The sequence below is a fragment of the Hemitrygon akajei genome, chromosome 11 (assembly GCF_048418815.1).
Source record: "Hemitrygon akajei chromosome 11, sHemAka1.3, whole genome shotgun sequence".
In the NCBI taxonomy this organism is placed as follows: domain Eukaryota; kingdom Metazoa; phylum Chordata; class Chondrichthyes; order Myliobatiformes; family Dasyatidae; genus Hemitrygon; species Hemitrygon akajei.
In genome coordinates, this window is record NC_133134.1 from 171,174,505 (window position 1) to 171,199,731 (window position 25,227).

At 49.8% G+C, this 25,227-nt stretch overlaps 1 protein-coding gene across 2 annotated transcripts in view; it reads left to right on the top strand.

Annotated features, from left to right (window-relative positions):
• The window catches only part of snta1 (syntrophin, alpha 1), a 37,603-nt gene extending 12,753 nt beyond the window's left edge, over positions 1-24,850 (top strand). The window contains exons 2-7 of one of the 2 annotated variants that reach the window (XM_073062256.1): positions 10,316-10,523; positions 15,781-15,988; positions 19,627-19,757; positions 22,007-22,203; positions 22,909-23,099; positions 23,526-24,850. In XM_073062256.1, the coding sequence (XP_072918357.1) occupies positions 10,316-10,523; positions 15,781-15,988; positions 19,627-19,757; positions 22,007-22,203; positions 22,909-23,099; positions 23,526-23,615 (1,025 nt within the window). In that variant the 3' untranslated portion in view covers positions 23,616-24,850. Of the gene's footprint in view, positions 1-10,315; positions 10,524-15,780; positions 15,989-19,626; positions 19,758-22,006; positions 22,204-22,908; positions 23,100-23,522 lie in introns of both variants that reach the window. The other variant, XM_073062255.1, reaches the window with a different exon arrangement.
• Positions 24,851-25,227: the final 377 nt, after the last annotated feature.

Sequence of the window (25,227 nt, forward strand, 5' to 3'; positions counted from 1 at the left end):
CTATCCAAACTTCTCCCTGGCCCCATCGACCCACACCCGGACCATAGACCCCATACCCCTCCCATCCATGTACCTATCCAAACTTCTCCCTGGCCCCATCGACCCACACCCAGACCATAGACCCCATACCCCTCCCTTCCATGTACCTCTCCAAACTTCTCCCTGGTCCCATCGACCCACACCCGAACCATAGACCCCATACCCCTCCCATCCATGTACATCCAAACTTCTCCCTGGTCCCATCGACCCACACCCGGACCATAGACCCCATACCCCTCCCATCCATGTACCTATCCAAACTTCTCCCTGGCCCCATCGACCCACACCCGGACCATAGACCCCATACCCCTCCCATCCATGTACCTATCCAAACTTCTCCCTGGCCCCATCGACCCACACCCGGACCATAGTCCCCATACCCCTCCCATCCATGTACCTATCCAAACTTCTCCCTGGTCCCATCGACCCACACCCGGACCATAGACCCCATACCCCTCCCATCCATGTACCTATCCAAACTTCTCCCTGGTCCCATTGACCCACTCCCGGACCATAGACCCCATACCCCTCCCATCCATGTACCTATCCAAGCTTCTCCCTGGTTCCATCGACCCACACCTGGACCATAGACCCCATACCCCTCCCATCCATGTACCTATCCAAACTTCTCCCTGGTCCCATCGACCCACACCCAGTCCATAGACCTCATACCCCACCCATCCATGTACCTATCCAAACTTCTCCCTGGTCCCATCGACCCACACAATGGACCATAGACCCCATACCCCTCCCATCCATGTACCTATCCAAACTTCTCCCTGGTCCCATCGACCCACACCTGGACCATAGACCCCATACCCCTCCCATCCATGTACCTATCCAAACGTCTCCATGGTCCCATCGATCCACACCCGGACCATAGACCCCATACCCCTCCCATCCATGTACCTATCCAATCTTCTCCCTGGTCCCATCGACCCACACCTGCACCATAGACCCCATACCCCTCCCATCCATGTACATCCAAACTTCTCCCTGGTCCCATCGACCCACACCCGCACCATAGACCCCATACCCCTCCCATCCATGTACCTATCCAAATTTATCCCTAGTCCCATAAACCCACACCCAGACCATAGACCCCATACCCCTCCCATCCATATACAGCCAAACTTCCCTTAAATCTTGAAATCAATCCCACATCCACCACTCCCGCTGGCAGCTCATTCCACACTGTCACCACCCTCTGAGTGAAGAATTTACCTCTCAGGCTCCCCTTTCACCTTTCAACCTTAATCTCTGATCTGTCGTTCTTGTCTCACCCAAGCTGAGGTGATATTGCCTGTCTGCGTTTACCCCATCTATATCCTTCATAATTTTGTGTATCTGTCAAATCTCTCTTCATTCTCTTTCGCTCCAGGAATAAAGTCCTTACCTATTCCTTTCCCTATAACTCAGGTCTGCAAGTGCCGGCAACAGCCTTGTAAATTTTCTCTACACTCTTTCAATCTTCTTGCTTTCTTTCCTCCCGTCTGCTCCTCTCTGGGGATTGTAACAAAAGAGGAGCACACCTGGATTAGTCCACTATCGCCAAAGAATCCTTCCTGTTGGTTCTGGTCGTTCAGGGGAAGATGGTCTGACACTCTCTTGCTGAAGAGTGTCATTGCTGGGAGCTTGTGTTGTTCCCTGCCAGTGGATGGAGGTTGTTCCCTGCCAGTGGATGGAGGTTGTTCCCTGCCAGTGGATGGAGGATGTTCCCTACCAGTGGATGGAGGATGTTCCCTGCCAGTGGATGGAGGTTGTTCCCTGCCAGTGGATGGAGGTTGTTCCCTGCCAGTGGACGGAGGCTGTTCCCTGCCAGTGGACGGAGGCTGTTCCCTGCCAGTGGACGGAGGCTGTTCCCTGCCAGTGGACGGAGGCTGTTCCCTGCCAGTGGACGGAGATTCTTCCCTGCCAGTGGACGGAGATTCTTCCCTGCCAGTGGACGGAGGTTCTTCCCTGCCAGTGGACGGAGGTTCTTCCCTGCCAGTGGACGGAGGTTGTTACCTGCCAGTGGACGGAGGTTGTTACCTGCCAGAGGACGGAGGTTGTTCCCTGCCAGTGGATGGAGGTTGTTTGAGTGATACTGTGTGATGGAGATTGTTTGAGTGATACTGTGTGATGGAGGTTGTTTGAGTGATACTGTGTGATGGAGGTTGTTCGAGTGATACTGTGTGATGGAGGTTGTTCGAGTGATACTGTGTGATGGAGATTGTTTGAGTGATACTGTGTGATGGAGGTTGTTCGAGTGATACTGTGTGATGGAGGTTGTTCGAGTGATACTGTGTGATGGAGGTTGTTCGAGTGATACTGTGTGATGGAGCTTGTTCGAGTGATACTGTGTGATGGAGGTTGTTTGAGTGATACTGTGTGATGGAGGTTGTTTGAGTGATACTGTGTGATGGAGGTTGTTTGAGTGATACTGTGTGATGGAGATTGTTTGAGTGATACTGTGTGATGGAGGTTGTTCGAGTGATACTGTGTGATGGAGATTGTTTGAGTGATACTGTGTGATGGAGGTTGTTCCCTGCCAGTGGATGGAGGTTGTTCCCTGCCAGTGGATGGAGGTTGTTTGAGTGATACTGTGTGATGGAGCTTGTTCGAGTGATACTGTGTGATGGAGCTTGTTCGAGTGATACTGTGTGATGGAGCTTGTTCGAGTGATACTGTGTGATGGAGCTTGTTCGAGTGATACTGTGTGATGGAGGTTGTTCGAGTGATACTGTGTGATGGAGATTGTTTGAGTGATACTGTGTGATGGAGGTTGTTCCCTGCCAGTGGATGGAGGTTGTTCCCTGCCAGTGGATGGAGGTTGTTTGAGTGATACTGTGTGATGGAGCTTGTTCGAGTGATACTGTGTGATGGAGGTTGTTCCCTGCCAGTGGATGGAGGTTGTTCCCTGCCAGTGGATGGAGGTTGTTTGAGTGATACTGTGTGATGGAGCTTGTTCGAGTGATACTGTGTGATGGAGGTTGTTCGAGTGATACTGTGTGATGGAGGCTTGCTTCACTTACAGTTGAGATGAGGTGAGAATGATGCTGAGCATCTGGTAGTCACCAGTGACACTGAAATGGGGGAAGGGTCACTGTTGAAGCAGCTGAAGATGGGAGGGTCTAGGGACTTAGCAGATGGTAAAAGAGAGGGGAGTTGTTGATGGTGGGGAGTTTGTCTTCAGACACAAGAATTTTGACTAGACTGTAAAATGGTGATGGAACTTAATGCTGACAAATTGGTGTTGTTAGGTTTTGGGTTGACTGATGGGATGAGATAAAGTAAATGGTGGAACCTCCAGAAGTCACAACCTCCACGTACCACCAGGCTCAAGGACAGCTTCTATCTCACTGTTATCAGAATGTCTTGTGTGGACCTCTTGTACAATAAGATAGACACTTGGCCTCACAATCTTCTTCATTATGATCTTGCATTTTATGGTCTGTATGGTCTGCGTGTGATTGTCTTACCCTGTTCTAGATCAGCACACTGTGCAATGATCTGATCTGTATGAACGGGATATAAGGAAAGCTCTTCACTGTATCTGAGTATGTGTGAGAGTAACTAACCTGTTCCAATAATTAGCAAGTACTAAAGACCAGGGAGTCCTCTGTACATGTTCCCAGATCCCAGAAGGCATCAACACTTGTAAATAAGGTGGTGAAGGAGGCGTACAAAACCTTCGTAGCTAGTATGTGGAGCCCCAAGGCGGCTGGATGACATAGAACATCGTTCCGGCAGCTCCCGCAGCCAAGCTGGTGTCGGACATATTGCTTCATAAGCTTTCCTTTGGACATCACTGGTGAGGCTGAGAGGGGGATCTCCACACCTTCCACCCAGGCTTGTTGACTGTTTGATGGACTGATTTTCCGTTGTCCTTTGAGACAGACGGATGCCATCATCATCATCAGAGTGTAAGAGCTGAGAGGTTAGGTACAGCTTTGTAAATCAAGAGGCCATTGAGTTTGTTCCACTCAACAGCACGGTTGGTGATGGCTGCCGGGACTTTGCTGGGATTGTTGTTGATGAACAGACAGACAGACATACTTTATTGATCCCGAGGGAAACTGGGTTTCGTTACAGTCGCACCAACCAAGAATAGTGTAGAAATATAGCAATATAAAACCATAAATAATTGAATAATAATAAGTTAATCATGCCAAGTGCAAATAAGTCTGGGACCAGCCTATTGGCTCAGTGTGTCTGACACTCTGAGGGAGGAGTTGTAAAGTTTGATGGCCACAGGCAGAAATGACTTCCTATGACGCTCAGTGTTACATCTCTGTGGAATGAGTCTCTGGCTGAATGTACTCCTGTGCCTAACCAGTACATTATGGAGTGGATGGGAGTCATTGTCCAAGATGGCATGCAACTTGGACAGCATCCTCTTTTCAGACACCACCGTCAGAGAGTCCAGTTCCACCCCCACAACATCACTGGGCTTAGGAATGAGTTTGTTGATTCTGTTGGTGTCTGCTACCCTCAGCCTACTGCCCCAGCACACAACAGCAAACATGATAGCACTGGCCACCACAGACTCGTAGAACATACTCAGCATCATCCAGCAGATGTTAAAGGACCTCAGTCTCCTCAGGAAATAGAGACGGCACTGACCCTTCTTGTAGACAGCCTCAGTGTTCTTTGACCAGTCCAGTTTATTGTCAATTCGTATCCCCAGGTATTTGTAATCCTCCACCATGTCCACACACTGCCACACTCGTACCTCAATCGCACTTTACCTGCGCAAGGGAGAGCACCACCCCTGTCGCCAGGTTTTGGCCCGAAACGTCGTCACTACCTCCTCCCATAGATGCTGTCTGGCCTGCTGAGTTCTGCCAGCACTTTGTGTTTTTATTTATTTCCAGCATCTGCAGATTCACTCAAGTTACCCCTGTCACCACACTGTTCTGAACAAACAGGCACCATTTTTATACAGAAACTGACTGGTTGGGTGGAGATACTAACTAATTGGTAATCTTGAGGATGTTCAAATTCCAGATTTACATAATCGATCAATCACACTATCATAATTATCTTTCTTTATTTAGAGATACCGCGTGGAACGGGCCCTTTTGGCGCTCCGAGCTGCACAGTCCATCAACCCCAATTTGATCCCAGTCTAATCACGGGACAAACTACAACGACCATTTAACATGCCAACCAGTGTGCCTTTGGACTGTGGGAGGAAACCAGAGCACCCGGAGGAAACCCACGCAGTCACGGGAGAATGTACAATGTACAAGCTCCTTACAGGCAGTAGTGGGAATTGAACCGGGGTGGCTGGCACTGTAAGGTGCTGTGCTCCCATTGTGCTCATATGGCATGGGTGTTCATGGTCTTCTGTCAGATCGTGGCCTTTGGAGAAGACCTCCTTCACATGGTTGTTCTTATTCTTTTCTCCTTCCATGACTGTCAATGTTCTTGGCAAATTTTTCTACAGAAGTGGTTTGCCATTGCAGCTTGGGCAGTGTCTTTACAAGACGGGTGACCCCAGCTGTCGTCAGTGCTCTTCAGAGATCGTCTGCCTGGTGTCAATGGTCACATAACCAGGACTTGTGATCTGCACCGGCTGCTCGTACGACCATCCACCACCTGCTCCCATGGCTTCATGTGAACCTGATCAGGGGTCTAAGCAGGTGCTATTTCTTGCCCAAGGGTGACCTGCAGGCTAGACGAGGGAGGGAGCACCTTACACCTCCTTTAGTAGAGACATATCTCCACTCCACCATCGTACTATGATAATACATAGCCAATAGAATCTATGTGTAAAAGGCCAATAATATTTCAGAATTAGTAAAGTAACTGACCAATCGTAAGTGTCATCTTTATCTTTCTCGGTATGGTGTCACCAGTGACCACAAATGGCTCTGGTCCTTGCTGTGTAAAAGGCAGCTGTGCTCTTCAAAGTTCTTCCTTGCCAGGGTTGACTGCACCACAATGAATTTCCAGACAGCTCCAGAATCAGAATCAGGTTTATTGTCCCCGGCACGTGATGTGAAATTTGTTAACTTAGCGGCAGCAGTTCAATGCAATACATAATCTAGTAGAGAGAAAAAATAATAGTAAATAAAATAAAACATAATAAATAAATACATAAATCAATTATGTATATTGAATAGATTATAAAAAATGTGTAAAAACAGAAATACTGTATATTTTTTAAAAAGTGAGGTAGTGTCCAAAGCTTCAAAGTCCATTTAGGAATGGGATGGCAGAGGGGAAGAAGCTGTTTCTGAATCGCTGAGTGTGTGCCTTCAGGCTTCTGTACCTACCCCTCTACCTATCTTTGTATCAAATGCCACAAAGTCATCAATTCCACTATCTAAATCATTTTGACAAACAATGTGAAAAGTAGCAGTCTCAATATTGACCCCTGAGGAACACCACTAGTCACTGGCAGCCAACCAGAAAAGGCCCCCTTTATTCCCACTCGGTCCTCCTGCCTGTCAGCCGTTCCTCTATCCATGCCAGTATCTGTCCTGTAACACCATAGGATATTATCTTATTAAGCAGCCTCGTGTGGCACCTTATCAAACACCTTCTGAAAATCCAAGAAAATGACATCCACTGCTTCTCCTTTGTCCACCCTGCTTGTTACTTCCTTGAAGAACTCTAACAGATCTGTCAGGCAAGATTTCCCTTCTCAGAAACCATGCCTTTGACTTATTTTATCAATAGTTTCCAAGTACCTTGAAACATCATGCTTTATAATAAACTCCAGCACTTTCCCAACCACTGAGGTCAGGTTAACTGGCCTATAGTTTCCTTTTGCCCTCCTCCCTTCTTAAAGAGTGGAGGGACATTTGTGATTTTCCAGTCCTCTGGGACCGTGCCAGAATCAAGTCCTTCCTTACAATCATGTAACACTTCATCTACTTGTAAACCTGCTGGCTCCTCCTCAGCTCCATCATCCTGGTTCCCACCCCCCTGCCATATTAGTTTAAACCACTCCCAACAGCTCTAGTAAACCTGCCTGCAAGAATATTGGTCCCCCTCGAATTCAAGAGCAACCCATCTGTTTTGTACAGATACCACCTGCCCCAGAAGAGGTCCCAATTATCCAGAAATCTGAATCCCTGCCCCCGCTCCAATTCTTCAGACACACATTTATCTGCCACCTCATTCTGTTCCTATCCTCACTGTTGCGTGTCACAGGCAGCAATCCTGAGATTACTACCCTTGAGGTCCTGCTTCTCAGCTTCCTTCCTGACTCCCTGTACTCTGCTTTCAGGATCTTCTCCCTTTTCCTACCTATGTCGTTGGTGCCAATATGTACCACGATTTCTGGCTGTTCTCTTTCCCTTTTCAGGATATTGTGGATGTGTCCAGAAACATCGCAGACCCTGGCACGTGGGAAGCAAACTACCATCCGTGTTTCCTTTTCGCATCCACAGAATCGCCTGTCTGTCCCCCTGACTATCGAGTCCCCTATTACTGTTCCCATCATCTTCAGTTCCCTATCCTTCTGAGCCACAAGGACAGAGGCACAGCCACTGTTGCTTCCCCCAGCTAGGTCATCCCCCCAGAAGTACTCAAAATGGAGTATTTATTGTTGAGGGTGATGGCCACAGGGATACTCTCCACTATCTGGTGTTCTCCCTTCCCTGTCCTGACAGTCACCCATTTATCTGTCTCCTGTAGCCTTAGGGTGACTACCTCCCTGTAGCTCCTGTCTATCACTGCTTCAGTTGAAGGTCATCGAGCTGCAGCTCCAGTTCCCTAAGTCAGTCTCCTGGGAACTCTGTCCTCGCTCCTTCCAGTGCACATTCACTGGAGGAGGCAGATTCTTCAGCTGAGGGAGCTGTTTGAGTGTTGTGGAGTTTGGATCACACATGTGCTGGAGGAACCCTTGCAGGTCAGGAGGAGAATAAATGATCGATGTTTCGGACAAGATCCTTCATTAAGACAGCATTGAAAATGAACGTTACTGCTGCTGGATCAGACTGAATCCTTCCTGCTCTCGATCTCCACGTTTCTCAATCTCTCCATTTCATAAACTTCTCTCTCGTTTTTAGCTGACTTTCTGCTGACAGGAATGAAGTTCAGAGGACGAGCAGACTAAACAAGCCTTGTCAGTGATTCGGCACAGGCTGAGAACAACTCTCCACCGGATCTTCACTCACTGGCTCCACCTGTTGCCTCTGCTTCAATCATTAACACTGACATGTCGCTTTCCACAAACAAGCTCAGCTTTATATGGAGCGATGAAGAGACAAGCAACGTGGTTTACTGCAGTCTGGAGAAAAATTCCATTCCATAGCCTTAGCAACAGCCCATCAGAATCTGTGAGGTCTCCTCAATGAACTCAGCACATTACAGAAAGCAGCCTTCCCACCATGGATTCTGTCTACACTTCTCACTGCCTCAACAAAACAGCCAGCATAATCCAAGGCCCCCCCCTCCCAGGACATTCCCTCTCCCACTGGCAGAAGATACACAAGCCTGAAAACACATACCACCAGCTCAAGGAAGGGGGGGTGGGGATTGATGTATGTGGGTGATGGACAGATGGATCTGGGGGGTGCGGATTGATGTGTGTGGGTGATGGACAGATGGATCCGGGGATGCGGATTGATGTATGTGGGTGATGGACAGATGGATCTGGGGGGTGCGGATTGATGTGTGTGGGTGATGGACAGATGGATCTGGGGGGGTGGGGATTGATGTGTGGGTGATGGACAGATGGATCCGGGGGGTGGGGATTGATGTATGTGGGTGATGGACAGATGGATCTGGGGGGTGCGGATTGATGTGTGTGGGTGATGGACAGATGGATCTGGGGGGGTGGGGATTGATGTGTGAGAGTGATGGACAGATGGATCCTGGGGGGGTGGGGATTGATGTGTGTGAGTGATGGACAGATGGATCCTGGGGGGGTGGGGATTGATGTGTGTGAGTGATGGACAGATGGATCTGGGGGGGTGGGGATTGATGTGTGTGGGTGATGGACAGATGGATCTGGGGGGGTGGGGGTTGATGTGTGGCACTGGTGGACTGTCCTCAGCAGAATTCTCAGCCTGCACTGGTCATTGTTGCAAGCAGATGTATTTCACTCTGTTTTGACGTATATGTGACTGAAAAGATAAATTTGAGATCTTTAATCTTGAAAGGCATTTGGTTTATTTCTGACATTTTAATCTCGATCGCTCCATCTCCTCCGTAGGGGACATACTATCCACCAAGATCTTCCATCAGCTCTCACTGTTCTATAAGGATGCAGTCACTTCTCTCCCTGCCTTACTGCCTCGAATATGGAGCATTACAGCACAGTTCAGGCCCTTCAGCCCACAATCTTATGCTGACCCTTTAACCTGCTCTCGGATCAATCTAACCCTTCCCTCCCACATAGTCCTCCACTTTTGTACAGATAGACTTACATAGATGTGTGGTGGAAAGTGCACTGACTGGCCAAATCTTGGCCTAGTCTGGGAACACTAATGCCTTTGAGTGGAAAATCCTACAAAAGGTAGTGGATTCGGCCCAGTACATCACGGGTAAAACTCTCCCAACCATGAGCACATCTACATGAAAGATTGCCGTAGAAAAGCAGCATCCATCTTCAAAGATCCTCTCCACCCAGGCCATGCCCTTTTCTCACTGCTGCCATCAGGTAGAAGGTACAGGAGCCTCAGGACTCGCACCACCGGGTTCAGGAACAGTTCAACCATCAGACTCTTGAACAAAGGGGATAACTACACTGCTCTGTTGAGATGTTCCTGCACCCAATGATCTCACTTCAAGGACTCTTGTTATTTATTGCTATTTCTTTATATTTGCATTTGCACAGTTTGTTGCCTTCTATGTGTTTGTTCTTTCATTGACCGTGTACAGTTACTGTTCTATAGATTTGTTGAGCATGCCCAAGGGAAAGTGAGTCTCAGGGTTGTTTGTGGTGATATATATGTACCTTGATAACTTTGCCATTTCTGCCCTGGGCAAGGTCTCTGGCTGTCCACTCTGTCTGTGCCTCTTATCATCTTATACACCTCCATCAAGTAGGCTCTCATTGTCTTTCAGTAGTTCACTCAACCTGTCCTGGTATTCTGTTCCCAGGGTGAGGCTTTCTGCTTTCAGACTGAAAGGCCCTCCTCCTTTGGCTCAGCTGTTGGAGACTTTGCACACATTTCCTCAGTGTCCCAGATCCCAGCTGTCATGCCAGTCTCCCCAGCAGGCCATGCTGGTGTTCCTGATGTCCAGTTATTCACCTGCCCCTGTTCCAGCAGCAGACAGTGTGGCTGGTGACCCCTGGGTCACAGTTACTGACACATTTCTCCTCTTCTGCCAGTAAAGTACCTGAAAGAGGTGTCATCGTACTTCAAGAACGCATCACCAGGGTCGGTGCTGGGCTGGGACTCCTCCTCCAGTCCCACGAATGGTTCCGGCTCCCCACTACCCCCGGGATCGCAGCCTGGAGACCCGGAGCAGGAGCAGACCATCCCCCTGCGAATGTGTTACATCCGAAAGAAAACCCGGCCGCCAGATCTGGAGAGCAGGTACCCAGCGGTGAGGAGTGATGGGGGCAGGGAGAGGGGCAAACCGAGGAGGGCAGGAGGACAGAGTGATGAGGGTCGGGCAAGGGAGGAGGGGGTGTTGTGGAGCATGGAGGATGTTGGAGAAAGGTAATGAGGACTAGGGCAGGAGTGGGATTAGGGAGGAGGGGGTGATGGGGGCAAAGGGCAGGGAGGAGGGGGTCTGATGGGGGCAAAGGGCAGGGAGGAGGGGGTCTGATGGGGCAAAGGGCAGGGAGGAGGGGGTCTGATGGGGCAAAAGGCAGGGGGAGGGGTGTTGCGAAATGCTGGGGGTGGGGGAAGGGAAGGTTCTATGGATCAGTACCTAATGTTGGTGTCCTAGAGATGAAAAGAGATTCTACAGTAGTGCAGTGAACATTAACTGGGAGTTACCTTGAGGGAGGAGGTACAGGAGCACGCAGAGCCACCCTCAGCATTACAGAAACAAATTCTTTCCATCTGCCACAGATTTCTGAATGGACCCTAGACCTTTGAACCCTATCCTCATCCTTACCCCCCTCTCCCTCTTTTGCACTGTTTGTTTTGTAACACCTCGCACTGTACTGCTGCCATACAATAACATATTTCAGTGATTCGGACTCCCCTCACTGGATTCGTGTCATTTGGGGATTTGCATTTCCTGTAGTCTCAATTCTTTTGGATTTCTGATTTGTGGACTCCCACAAGCAGTGCATCGAAAGGACCCATCTCTGATCAGACCGGTCACCTGTTCTCTCGCCACATCACTACAATCCTCCGATGCCCCCGACGCCTCTGCTCGGCACCAGCCATTGTAAAAAAACACCACCGATCCCTGGTTTCATTCCCCATCCACCCGTACTAGTGGGAAAAGTCACTTTGACTAACTCTGCACCTTGTAACTCATCTCCCTTAACCCCAGTCCGATTAGAGCTGGCCTCAGGCCCAGAACCATTAAACACTCTTCATATGACAAGCTGTTCAATCTTGGAATAATTTTTGTGAGCCTCCTTTGAACCCTCTGCAGCTTCACCACATCCTTTCTAAGATAAGGGGCCTAAAATGGCTCACAATACTCCCAAGTGAGGCCTCATAAGACATAGGAGCAGAATCAGGCCATTCAGCCCATTGAACCTGCTCCACCATTCCATCATGGCTGATCCTGGATCCCACTCAACCCCATACACCTGCCTTCTTGCCATAACTTTTGATGCCCTGACCGATCAGGAAACAATCAAATTCAGCCTTAAAAATATGCAGAATTGGACTTGGCCTCCACTGCAGTCTGTGGCAGAGCATTCCACAGATTTGCTACCCTCTAGCTTAAAAAATTCCTCCTCACCTCTGTTCTAAAAGGTCGCCCCTCAATTTTGAGGCTGTGCCCTCTACTTCTGGATACCCCCACTGTAGGTAACATGGCCGCACCAGTGCTTTATAAAGCCTCACCATTACATCCTTGCTTTTATATTCTAGTCCTCTTGAAATGAATGCTAACATCACATATACCTTCCTCACTATAAGCACAATGTTCAAATTAATCATTAGGGAATCTTGCACAAGGACTCCCAAATCCCTTTGTAACTCAAAGAGTTTTTGTGTTTTCTCTCCATTTAGAAAATGGTCAACCCTTTCATTTCTTCCACCAAAGCACATGATCATATACTTCCTGACACTGTATTCCATCTGCAGCTTCTTTGTCCATTCTCCTAATCTGTTTTGTCCTTCTCCAGCCTCTCTACTTCCTCACAACCCCTGCTCATCCACATACCTTTGTATTGTCCCCCAACTTTACAACAAAGCCATCAATTCCATCATCCAAATCATTGACATATAATGTAAAAAGAACACCACTAGTCACCTGTAGTCAACCAGAAAAGGCTCCCTTTGTTACCACTCATTGCCTCCTGCCAATCAGCCACTGCTTCACCCATGCTAGAATCTTTCCTGTAATACTATGGGCTGGTAGCTTGTTAAGCAGCCTCATGTGTGGCACCTTGTCAAAGGCCTTCTGAAAATCCAAGTTTTTCAACATCAAGCAATTCTCTTTTGTCTATCCTGCTTGTTATTTCTTCAAAGAATTCCAACAGATTTGTCAGGCAAGATTTTCCCTTTAAAAAAAACTAGGCTGACTCTCATGCCTCCTTGTGCGCTGAAATCACATCCTTAACAATCAACTCCAACATCTTCCTAACCACTGAGGTCAGACTAACTGACTTATAATTTCCTTTCTTCTGCCTCTCCCCCTTCTTGAAGAGTGAAGTGACATTTGCAATTTTCCAAGTCTTCCAGAAAATTTTGTGCTGTGACCCTTCATCAGGACTGCCAGAAAAAGGTTGGCAGGGGGAGTGAGACAAAGAGAAGAAGAAGCTTTAGAGGGAGTATGGAGGAGATTCACAGGGATGCTGCCTGGATTAGAGAGGGTGCAGAGGAGATTCACCAGGATGCTGCCTGGATTAGAGAGGGTGCAGAGGAGATTCACCAGGATACTGCCTGGATTAGAGAGGGTGCAGAGGAGATTCACCAGGATACTGCCTGGATTAGAGAGTGTGCAGAGGAGATTCACCAGGATGCTGCCTGGATTAGAGAGGGTGCAGAGGAGATTCACCAGGATACTGCCTGGATTAGAGAGTGTGCAGAGGAGATTCACCAGGATGCTGCCTGGATTAGAGAGGGTGCAGAGGAGATTCACCAGGATACTGCCTGGATTAGAGAGGGTGCAGAGGAGATTCAAAGGGATGCTGCCTGGATTAGAGAGGGTGCAGAGGAGATTCACCAGGATACTGCCTGGATTAGAGAGGGTGCAGAGGAGATTCAAAGGGATGCTGCCTGGATTAGAGAGGGTGCAGAGGAGATTCACCAGGATACTGCCTGGATTAGAGAGGGTGCAGAGGAGATTCACCAGGATACTGCCTGGATTAGAGAGGGTGCAGAGGAGATTCACCAGGATACTGCCTGGATTAGAGAGGGTGCAGAGGAGATTCACCAGGATGCTGCCTGGATTAGAGAGGGTGCAGAGGAGATTCAAAGGGATGCTGCCTGGATTAGAGAGGGTGCAGAGGAGATTCACCAGGATACTGCCTGGATTAGAGAGGGTGCAGAGGAGATTCACCAGGATACTGCCTGGATTAGAGAGGGTGCAGAGGAGATTCACCAGGATGCTGCCTGGATTAGAGAGGGTGCAGAGGAGATTCACCAGGATACTGCCTGGATTAGAGAGGGTGCAGAGGAGATTCACCAGGATGCTGCCTGGATTAGAGAGGGTGCAGAGGAGATTCACCAGGATACTGCCTGGATTAGAGAGGGTGCAGAGGAGATTCACCAGGATGCTGCCTGGATTAGAGAGGGTGCAGAGGAGATTCACCAGGATACTGCCTGGATTAGAGAGGGTGCAGAGGAGATTCACCGGGACGCTGCCTGGATTAGAGAGGGTGCAGAGGAGATTCACCAGGATACTGCCTGGATTAGAGAGGGTGCAGAGGAGATTCACCAGGATGCTGCCTGGATTAGAGAGGGTGCAGAGGAGATTCACCAGGATGCTGCCTGGATTAGAGAGGGTGCAGAGGAGATTCACCAGGATACTGCCTGGATTAGAGAGGGTGCAGAGGAGATTCAAAGGGATGCTGCCTGGATTAGAGAGGGTGCAGAGGAGATTCACAGGGATGCTGCCTGGATTAGAGAGGGTGTAGAGGAGATTCACCAGGATGCTGCCTGGATTAGAGAGGGTGCAGAGGAGATTCACCAGGATACTGTCTGGATTAGAGAGCATGTCTTTTGAGGATAGATTGAGTGAGATAAGCCCTTTTCTCTTGGAAATCTTGAGCAACACATACAAAGTGCTGGAGGAACTCAGTTCAGGCAGCATCTGTGCAAGGAAATGGACAATTGACAGTGTCCTGCTGTCTTGGTGTATCTACTAAAATCCAAAACGTATTACTGGTTAGATGGTAAAGCCAGCGACGGGCAATAAATACAAATAAAAATTAAATCTGATCGACTATAGTGGATTGTCACTGAAACAGCAGGGCTGGACTTTTCTGTTAGTTAATAATATATCATCTGATGTGCTGTGCAAGGTAGAAAAGATAAGGTACAATTTATTAATAACAACTACAGCTGGGAGGATGCACGTAAAAGATGGAACAAAAACTAAATGCAAGAGCATGTCCAGAAAACCGGGAGACGTTGACTGCTCGCTCGCTCCCCGTCATAGATGGTGCCTGACGGGCTGTGATCCCCAGCAGTTTCTGTGTTACCCTGAGTTTCTGTACATTCTCCTGTGTGGACCGTGGGGCGATGTGATGCTCAGAGCCAGCTGCACAACACCCTGGCAGGACTAAATCACTTGGCCCATCAAGCCTGCTCAACCCAGCCTCGAAAACGGCCAGTGACTCCAGCGGGAGAGAATATATTCAATTCACAGTCGGTAGAAATGCCCCCTCCCTCCAACTTAACGTCCACCCGACTCGCAGTCGCAGTCGGCAAATAATCCTCCCTACTCCCACCCCACCTCTAACTCCTGAGATCCTCCCTGCTCCCACCCCACCTCTAACTCCTGAGACCCTCCCTACTCCCCTACTCCCACCCCACCTCTAACTCCTGAGATCCTCCCTGCTCCCACCCCACCTCTAACTCCTGAGACCCTCCCTACTCCCCTACTCCCACCCCACCTCTAACTCCTGAGATCCTCCCTACTCCCCTACTCCCACCCCACCTCTAACTCCTGAGATCCTCCCTACTCCCCTACTCCCACCCACCTCTAACTCCTGAGACCCTCCCTACTCCCCTACTCCCACCCACCTCTAACTCCTGAGACCCTCCCTACTCCCCTACTCCCACCCCACCTCTAACTCCTGAGACCCTCCCTACTCCCACCCCACCTCTAACTCCTGAGATCCCTGCAGCACCTCCAAGCCCTGCTGATTAAGTTATGCGACAGAAATAGCTAGAATCACTCAACAGGTCAGACAGCGTCTGTGGAGGTGCAGAGAGCGAATGTTTCAAGCCGGACCAAGGGCCTTCCACTCGAAACGTGTCAGCCCTGTCTCTTGCCACAGACGCTGCCTGATGTGCCCGAGGTGCGGGGATTCCTGCTGTTGTTTTACATTTCCAGCTTCTGTGGTGTGTTTCTCTTTTAATTTGTTTTTTTAGAATTAAAATCAGAGCTTATCATTTTGAAATTCTGTGTGGATAATCCTCTCATTTCACTCCCTACCTCCCTCCCCACCCATACCCCTCTCTCCCTGTCCCCCCCACCCCCGGTCAGGTACATTGACCTGGCACCGGCCGACGGCAGCTCCTCAGTGAGTCTTCGGTTGAAGGATGGAGCAGCGGCCCAGTCCTGGTTCAACGCCCTCCTCTCCGCTGCCGCCGCGATGCTGCCCCGGGTGAAGTCGGAGCTGCGTGCGCTGGTGGGCCCGGCTGGGATCGCGGGAAATGCCGAGCTGCGCCACGTGGGCTGGCTGACGGAGCAGGTAGCGCCCAGTTCGGTCTCTGATCCAGCCCCACACCCCTCGTCACCGTTCACCTCCTCCCGAGTCCGGCCTCACTCCAGTCAATCCCCCTCAATCACGTACCCGTCCCACCCCATCCCATACTGTCCATGGTTGCCCCCTCCCGAGATTGGATCGGGTCTGGTCACAGCTGGCAATGCCCCTCCACTATCACCAATTTCCTTCACGCAGCAACTGCTCTGAACATTTATACAGCTTGCAATAAAGTCGAATTTGGCCACTGCTTCCTGAAAATTACCCTCTGTCATCATCCCACCACCCATCCCCTGCATCCAAACCCTCCCAGAAGGAGAGGAAATGAATCTCCACCATGGTGGTTTCAGCCGTCAGCCAGGTAGGGGAGGTGGGAGAAGAGTCTCCACCTTGGGCCAGTAACACTCCCCATCTCCCAGGGCTGTCTGTCAACTCTCACCACCCCCAGTTCCACTGCGTACACGACCAGCTGGAGAGGGGTGAATGGACAGCCAACCAGTCTCCCCTCTCCCATCTCCCCCAGTGGTCGGTTTGCTATGTCCCCCAACCCCCCACCCCATTGCTACCATCGGGAGGAGGTACAGGAGCCTGAAGACACACTCAGTAAAATTTCAGCAACAGCTTCTTCCCCACTGTCATCAGATCTCTGAATAAACAATGAACCCATGGACCCTACCTTACTGTATACAGATAGCTGTTTTTGCACTAATTGAATGTAATTTTTAAAAATGTATTTATTGTAATTATAATTGTATTATTAAACTGCTGGAAAACATCAGTGTGCCTCTCTGGAGCTTGGGGGATTCCATTCCAATAGACAATAGACAGTAGGTGCAGGAGTAGGCCATTCGGCCCTTCTAGCCAGCACCGCCATTCACTGTGATTATGGCTGATCATACACAATCAGTACCCCGTTCCTGCCCTCTCCCCATATCCCTTGACCCCGCTATCTATAAGAGCTCTATCTAACTCTCTCTTGAAAGCATCCAGAGACTTGGCCTCCACTGCCTTCTGGGGCAGAGCATTCCACATATCCACCACTCTCTGGGTGAAAAAGTTTTTCCTCAACTCCAATCTAAATGGCCTACCCCTTATTCTTAAACTGTGGCCTCTAGTTCTGGACTCACCCATCAGCGGGAACATGCTTCCTGCTTCCAGCGTGTTCAATCCCTTAATAATCTTATATGTCTCAATCAGATCCCCTCTCATCCTTCTAAATTCCAGTGTATACAAGCCCAGTCGCTCCAATCTTTCAACATACGACAGTCCCACCATCCTGGGAATTAACCTTGTGAACCTACGCTGCACTCCCTCAATAGCAAGAATGTCCTTCCTCAAATTTGGAGACCAAAACTGCACACAATACTCCAGGTGGGGTCTCACCAGGGCCCTGTACAGCTGCAGGAGGACCTCTTTACTCCTATACTCAATTCCTCTTGTTATAAAAGCCAGCATGCCATTAGCTTTCTTCACTGCCTGCTGTACCTGCATGCTTGCTTTCATCGACTGATGTACAAGAACACCTAGATCTCGTTGTACTTTCCCTTTTCCTAACTTGACTCCATTTAGATAGTAATCTGCCTTCCTGTTCTTGCCACCAAAGTGGATAACCTCGCATTTATCCACATTAAACTGCATCTGCCATACATTTTCCCACTCACCCAACCTGTCCAAGTCACCCTGCATTCTCATAACGTCCTCCTGACATTTCACACCGCCACCCAGCTTTGTGTCATCGGCAAATTTGCTAATGTTACTTTTAATCCCTTCATCTAAATCATTAATGTATATTGTAAACAGCTGCGGTCCCAGCACCGAACCTTGCAGTACCCCACTGGTCACAGCCTGCCATTCGAAAGAGACCCATTAATCACTACTCTTTGTTTCCTGTCAGCCAGCCAATTTTCAATCCATGTCAGTACTCTGCCTCCAATACCATGTGCCCTAATTTTGTCCACTAATCTCCTATGTGGTACTTTATCAAAAGCTTTCTGCAAGTCCAGGTGCACTACATCCACTGGCTCTCCCTTGTCCATTTTCATAGTTACATCCTCAAAAAACTCCAGAAAATTAGTTAAACATGATTTTTCCTTCGTAAATCCATGCTGACTCGGACTGACCCTTCTACTGCTATCCAAATGTGTTGTAATTTCCTCTTTTATAATTGACTCCAGTATCTTTCCTACTACTGACGTCAGGCTAACTGGTCTATAATTCTCTGTTTTCTCTCTCCCTCCTTTCTTGAAAAGTGGGACAACATTAGACACCCTCCAATCCACAGGAACTGATCCTGAATCTATAGAGCATTGGAAAATGATTACCAACACGACCACGATTTCTAGAGCCACCTCCTTAAATACCCTGGGATGCAGACCATCCGGCCCTGGGGATTTATCAGCCTTCAGATCCATCAGTCTATCCAACACCGTTTCTTGCCTAATATAAATTTCCTTCAGTTCCTCCATTACCTTAGTTCCTTTGGCCACTATTACATCTGGGAGATTGTTTGTGTCTTCCCTAGTGAAGACAGATCCAAAGTACCTGTTCAACTCATCTGCCATTTCCTTGTTCCCCATACTAAATTCACCCGTTTCTGTCTTCAATGGCCCAATTTTGGTCTTAACTATTTTTTTGCTTTTCACATACCTAAAGAAGCTTTTACTATCCTCCTTTATATTCTTGGCTAGTTTACCTTCGTACCTCATTTTTTCTCCGCGTATTGCCTTTTTTGTTCTGTTGCTCTTTAAAAGCTTCCCAATCCTCCGGTTTCCCGCTCATCTTTGCCATGTTACTTCTCTTTTATTTTTATACTGTCGTTTACTTCCTTCATCAGCTACAGCCGCCCCTTACTCCCCTTAGGATCTTTCTTCCTCTTTGGAATGAACCGATCCTGCACCTTCTGCATTATTCCCAGAAATACCTGCCATTGTTGTTCCACTGTCTTTCCTGCTAGGGTATTGTTCCATTGAACTTTGGCCAGCTCCTCCCTCATAGCTCCATAGTTCCCTTTGTTCAACTGTAATACTGACACATCCGATTTCCCTTCTCCTTCTCAAATTGTAGGTTAAAACATATCACATTATGGTCACTACCTCCTAATGGCTCCTTTACCTCGAGGTCCCTGATCAAATCCGGTTCATTGCACAACACTAAATCTAGAATTGCCTTCTCCCTGGTAGGCTCCAGTACAAGCTGTTCTAAGAATCCATCTCAGAGACACTCCACAAACTCCCTTTCTTGGGGTCCAGTACCATTCTGATTCTCCCAGTCTACCTGCATGTTGAAATCCCCCATGACAACTCTATCGTTAACTTTGCGACATGCCAATTTTAACTCTTCATTCAACTTACACTCTACATCCAGACTTCTGTTTGGGGGCCTGTAGATAACTCCCATTAGGGTCCAGTGGCGTCTGTACGAAGTTTGTCTGTTTGCACATGGGTGCTCCCACAGTCACGGTAGGTGAGTTGGTCATTGTAAATTGTCCCGTGGGTGTTGCGGAAGGACCTGCTCCACGTTGGTAATAGACAACAGGTGACGGTGTTGTGTAATAATTCTCCCCACCTGTCTGGGGCTGACGGTCTGCCCTTTCCACACTGCTGACGCTGGCTGTTCTTCTCCCCCAGGTATCCGGTGAGCTGGAGAAGCCGGTCCTCGCTCTCCTCACCGAGAAGGAGCTGCTGCTGTACAGCTGTTTGCCCCAGACCAGAGAACAGCTGGACAACCCCTGTTCCCGGCACCCCCTCATTGCCACCAGGTGAGACCACACCGGCCACAGGCACTGTTGCAGGTGGAAGAGATTACTGTTACCTCCTCCCCTGAGGTGACTTTGCTGGGAGAAGTGTGTGCAGGTCTGGCCCCACACTACAGCAAGGATGTGGTTATGTTGGAGAGGGTGCAGGAACCTTAAATCACCCATGGCATGCCGTCTTCTCATTGCTACCATCGGGGGGCCGTACAGGAACCTGAAGACACACACTCAGCGATTCAGGAACAGCTTCTTCCCCTCTGCCATCCGATTTCTGAACAGACAATGAACCCATGAACTCTATCTCGCTTTCTTCCTCTCTTTTTAAACTGCTTATTTAATGTTAATTTTATACATACTACTTACTCTAATTTATGGTTTTTAATTATTATGTGTTGTGACGTACTACTGCCCCAAAACAGCAAAGTTCAGGTAGTAAACCTGACTGATTCTGAGGCTGTCCAGGCAGTTGTGTGGAACGGAGGGTTCAGTGACGGGGAGAGACCGAGGAGGTTTGGATAGATATGCTTGCTGTTCTGTGGGTGAGTGGAGAGGAGGGGTTAAATCCAGGGGCAGGGAGAGGGCCTTGCTGGAGTGCTTGGGAACCGGGTGGTCAGCAAGCTGCACTTACTGAGACTGGTCTCGTAGAGGTTCCCGACGTGCTTCAAGGGAGGGGTAATCAGAGCTTGACCAGGCCTCGGAAGAAGGTGTTTGGTTAGGGTCGTGTAGGCTGGAGCGGCAGAGAGGGTTTTCCAGGAGCTCAGGAGGGTCCCAGGTATTTCCAGACCCAATGGATCAATGAAAGGGTGGGCATCACTGAACTGGGAGCAGGGGTATGGGTAAATGGAAGTTAGGACTAACCATGGTGCAGGCGTTTGATGGGACACAGAACACCACAGCACTTTATTTTCTTCAGTCCACGACGTTCTGCTGACCCTTTAACCTACTCTAAGATCAATCTAACCCTTCCCTCCTACATAACCCTCCATTTTTTGTATCATCCATGTGCCTATCTAAGAGTGTCTTAAATGTCCCTAATGTATCCGCAAGTGGAACAAGTTCTACACCTGCCCCTACACCCCCTCCCTCACTACCACTTAGGGCTTCAAACGGTCCTTCCAGGTGAGGCGACACCACCTGTGAGTCAGTTGGGTCATCCGGTGCACCCAGTGTGGCCTCCTGTGAGACCCAATGTAGATCGGGAGACCGCTTCACCGAGCACCTACGCTCCATCCGCCAGAATAAGCCGGGTCTCCCGGTGGCCGCTCTTTTCAATCCTACTTCCCATTGCCATTCCGACATCTACTGTCATGATGAGGCCACTCTTAGGTTGGAGGAACAACACCATATATTCCGTCTGGGTAGCCTCCAACCTGAAGGCATGAATATAGATTTCTCAAACTTCTGGTAATTGTCACCCCCTCCCCCTCACCATTCCCCTTCCCCCTTTCCCTCTCTCACCTTATCTCATTGCCTGCTCATCATCTCCCTGGCGCTTCTCCCCCTTCCCTTTCTCCCATGGCCTTCTGCCCTCTCCTATCAGATTCGCCCTTCTCCAGCCCTCAACTTTTTCACTAATCGACTTCCCAGCTCATTACTTCTACCAGTTTCACCTGGTACTACTTCCTCCCCGCCCCCATCTTCTTGATCTGACTTCTCATCTATTTTTCAGTCAGGATGAAGGGTCTCGGCCTGAAACACCGACTGTTTATTCCTCTCCGTAGATGCTGCCTGACCTGAGTTCCTCCAGTAATTTGTGTGTGTTGCTGTGGATTTCCAGCATCTGCAGAATCTCTCGTCCTACTGACTCTGCTCTACCACTGTCCCTGGCTGGCAGCGCGTTCCATGTACCCACAACTCTCTGTTGTAAAGAACCCTACCCCTGACGTTTCCTCCAATCACCTTAAAATTACTCCCCCCTCCTGTCTTTGCTATTTCCGCCCCGAGGAAAAGTCTCTCGCTGTCAATGCCTCCTATCGTGTTGTACCCCTCTGTCAAGTCACCCCCACCCCATCCTCCTCCACTCCAAAGAGAAAAGCTCGAGCTTTTCTGTAACCTACAGAGAGGTTGTGTAGGGAGAGGCTGATTTTGTGGCTCTGGGTGATGGGGGTTAGACACACCCCTGGGTCTGGGTGATGGGGAGGGGTTGAGTGTTGTCACCAGAGTTGAGCCCTGGGCTCTGACAGCACTGGGGGCTCAAGGCTCAGCCCTGGGCCTGTGCATTCGAAGGGTTAATGTCACCATATGCTGTGTTCTAGGCTGGTACACTCAGGCCCTGCCAGGGGGCCACCAGTGGCAGACGCTGACCTGTCCTTCGTCCTGAGGGCCGGCACGAGGCGTGGAGTAGAGACACGCCTCTTCTCCACAGCGACTCCCGCCGACCTGGGGCTGTGGACCCGACTGCTGGTGGACGGGTGTCACAGTGCGGCCGAGATGGTGCAGGAGGTGCTCACAGGTGAGAACTGTGTATCTCTCTCTCCCCCCCCCACCCCACCTTCCAATCTTTATGTCAGCAATCCTCAAACCTCTCCATTCTCCAAACTTCGATCACCCCCCCCCCCGAACTTCTGATTTTTGTCCCAACATTCCCACCCCTCCATCTCTTCTTCCCATTCTCCAGTCAAAGGTAACAACATTTCCACCCCTCCATCTCCTCTCCCCATTCTCCGGTCAAAGGTAACAACATTCCCACCTCTCCCCCCTTTCCCCATTCTCCGGTCTAAGGTAACAACATTCCCACCTCTCCCCCCTTTCCCCATTCTCCGGTCAAAGGTAACAACATTCCCACCCCTCCATCTCTTCTCCCCATTCTCCAGTCAAAGGTAACAACATTCCCACCCCTCCATCTCCTCTCCCCATTCTCCGGTCAAAGGTAACAACATTCCCACCCCTCCATCTCCTCTCCCCATTCTCCGGTCAAAGGTAACAACATTCCCACCCCTCCATCTCTTCTCCCCATTCTCCAGTCAAAGGTAACAACATTCCCCTTCCTCTCCCTCCCTCCAAACCTGGTGCCAACATTCCCCACTCCCTCCCCTCTCCTCTGGCCTCCTCCCACGTACCCTCCACCCCTACCCCCTCCATCCCGCCCACTTAAGCTCCCCCCACAGGACCGGTTTCAGAGGCGGAGCCTGTGTTTGATTGAGTGTCTGTGTTTCAGCCTGTACCTGGAATGGGAGGAGCTGCCACTTGGGGGTTCACCTGGAGAAGGGGTTCAGCATCTACCCGGATACCCCCGACCAGGGCCGGGTCCAGCCTCTCTTCAGCCAACCCTTCCAGAAGCTCCGCATGTCCTCCGATGACGGTCTCCACCTGCTTTTTCTGGACTTCGGGGGTCCCGAGGGTGAGATTGTGAGTACCCCAGCTGGGGGGGAGGAGGAGGAGTGTGATGGGGTTAGTCTCACTGTGGTGCGGGGCAGGCTCACCGTGCTGGGGGGAGATGTTGTTCAGTGGGCCACTAATGTTGGGGCACTTTGGGGGTCTGGAGTTGGGGTAAAATATGTCCTCGGCCAGAATGGACAGACCCAGTTAGGAACACTGCAGTAATCAGAAATCCTCCTTCAATTCAAGTTCTCGATAGTTGTATATTATTTATTGTGTTTGTACAGTTGTCTTTGCTACAATTGTTTGTTAGCCTTTGTGCGTAAATTTTCATTGATTCTATTGATTTTGCTGTGAACGCCACAGGGTAACGAGCCTCAGGGTTGTATACGGTGACTGTACAGTCCGAGCTTTGATAGGACGTTGACTGGGAAATTTGAATTTCTCTTGCAGCAGCTGAACTTGGAAACTTGCCCCAAGACCATCGTCTTTATCATTCATTCCTTCCTGTCGGCCAAAGTGACCCGCCTCGGCCTGCTCGCCTAGCCCAGCCGAGCTGGCGTTGTCAACGGGGAGGGACGGCGATTCTCTGACCCTCGCTCACAGTAACCCATGTGAAGGAGTAACAGGACCTTCACACCTGCTCAACAACGCTGCCGTTACTGATGCCAACTTTTCTAACAATATGAAGCAAAGATTCACAGTTTCTATAGTTTATGCAAATTAAATCTCTAATACTGAATGTTTTAAGGACAGAATGGATGGAATCGCGCTTTGCTCACTGTGTTCAGGTATTTCCCGTGTGATGCACGCTTTCACCGAGGACTGGTGAAGTACTCCTGGTGCCTCTTGGAGCTCACTCCTCTCTCCTCAGTCTGCCCGACGTTCCCTGGTGCTTTCAGTGGGCGCTCTGTTCAGTGAGGACTGGTGACAACCCTGTACCTCACCACTGTTACAGGACCATCCCCGCACGCGTGGCTCTCCACTGCCTGCTCTGGAACAAGTGCCACAGGCTCCCCCACACAGACTAGGCCCCAGGCCAACCACGCCAGGTGTCAGCTGCTGGATACCACGGCATTCCTGGCTGCGGGAAGTTCCTGTATCGGTTCGTTACTTGGCTCTCAGTATTTCGCAAGTTAAACTCCTCCAGACTGGTGCAAGCCAAGGCCAGAATACCCTCCCTCCCCCACCCTCTCCTCGCCTCTGTCGCTCTGTGTAGCCAGTGTAAACTCTGGACTCATTCTAACAAACACCCACTTTTCTCCTTTGTCAAATATTCTCTGTCCGTGTTAACCCTCAGCTGTAGCTCCTAACATGGTGACATTGTTTATATTTTCTCCAGGCCGCCTTGGGCTGCAGAGGGAGAGGGAGAGGGACCTTGCACTTGCTTGAAGCCTGAGGTCTGGAGGAAGGGTCCAGGGTTAAAGAGATGGTCTGTCGGGTTCAGGCAGAGGGCGAATGAACCTCCCTGTTTAGAGCTGGTGACAATAACCAGACCAGTGAGCCAGAAGCAGAGGGGAGACTCTTTGTCTCTCTCCTCATCCTCAGTGGGCAGAGAGAGTCCCAATTCTGGGGGCAAGGGCGGGGTCCAAGGAGCTGGGCTCCTCTGATATTCCCAATTGTTGGGGGGTCAGCAGGGAATTCCCACATTTTCCCTGAGCCTATATCTCACAACAAGCTTTGTACATTATATCCTCACTAATTTAAGAATAAGAATAAGCTTTGCCAATTTTGCTGTAAATACCTCAGATATGGAATTAAAACTAAGACATTTATAATCACTCCGTATTGGCTGAGTTGTCAAGTTCCAGTCTGGTGTGTTGTGGGGTCACACAGTGGGAGGGGTCACAGTGGGAGGGGCTGTACTGAATGAGGGTCTCACAGTGGGAGGGGCTGTACTGAATGAGGGTCTCACTGTGGGAGGGGTCACAGTGGGAGGGGCTGTACTGAATGAGGGTCTCACTGTGGGAGGGGTCACAGTGGGAGGGGCTGTACTGAATGAGGGTCTCACTGTGGGAGGGGTCACAGTGGGAGGGGCTGTACTGAATGAGGGTCTCACTGTGGGAGGGGTCACAGTGGGAGGGGCTGTACTGAATGAGGGTCTCACTGTGGGAGGGGTCACAGTGGGAGGGGCTGTACTGAATGAGGGTCTCACTGT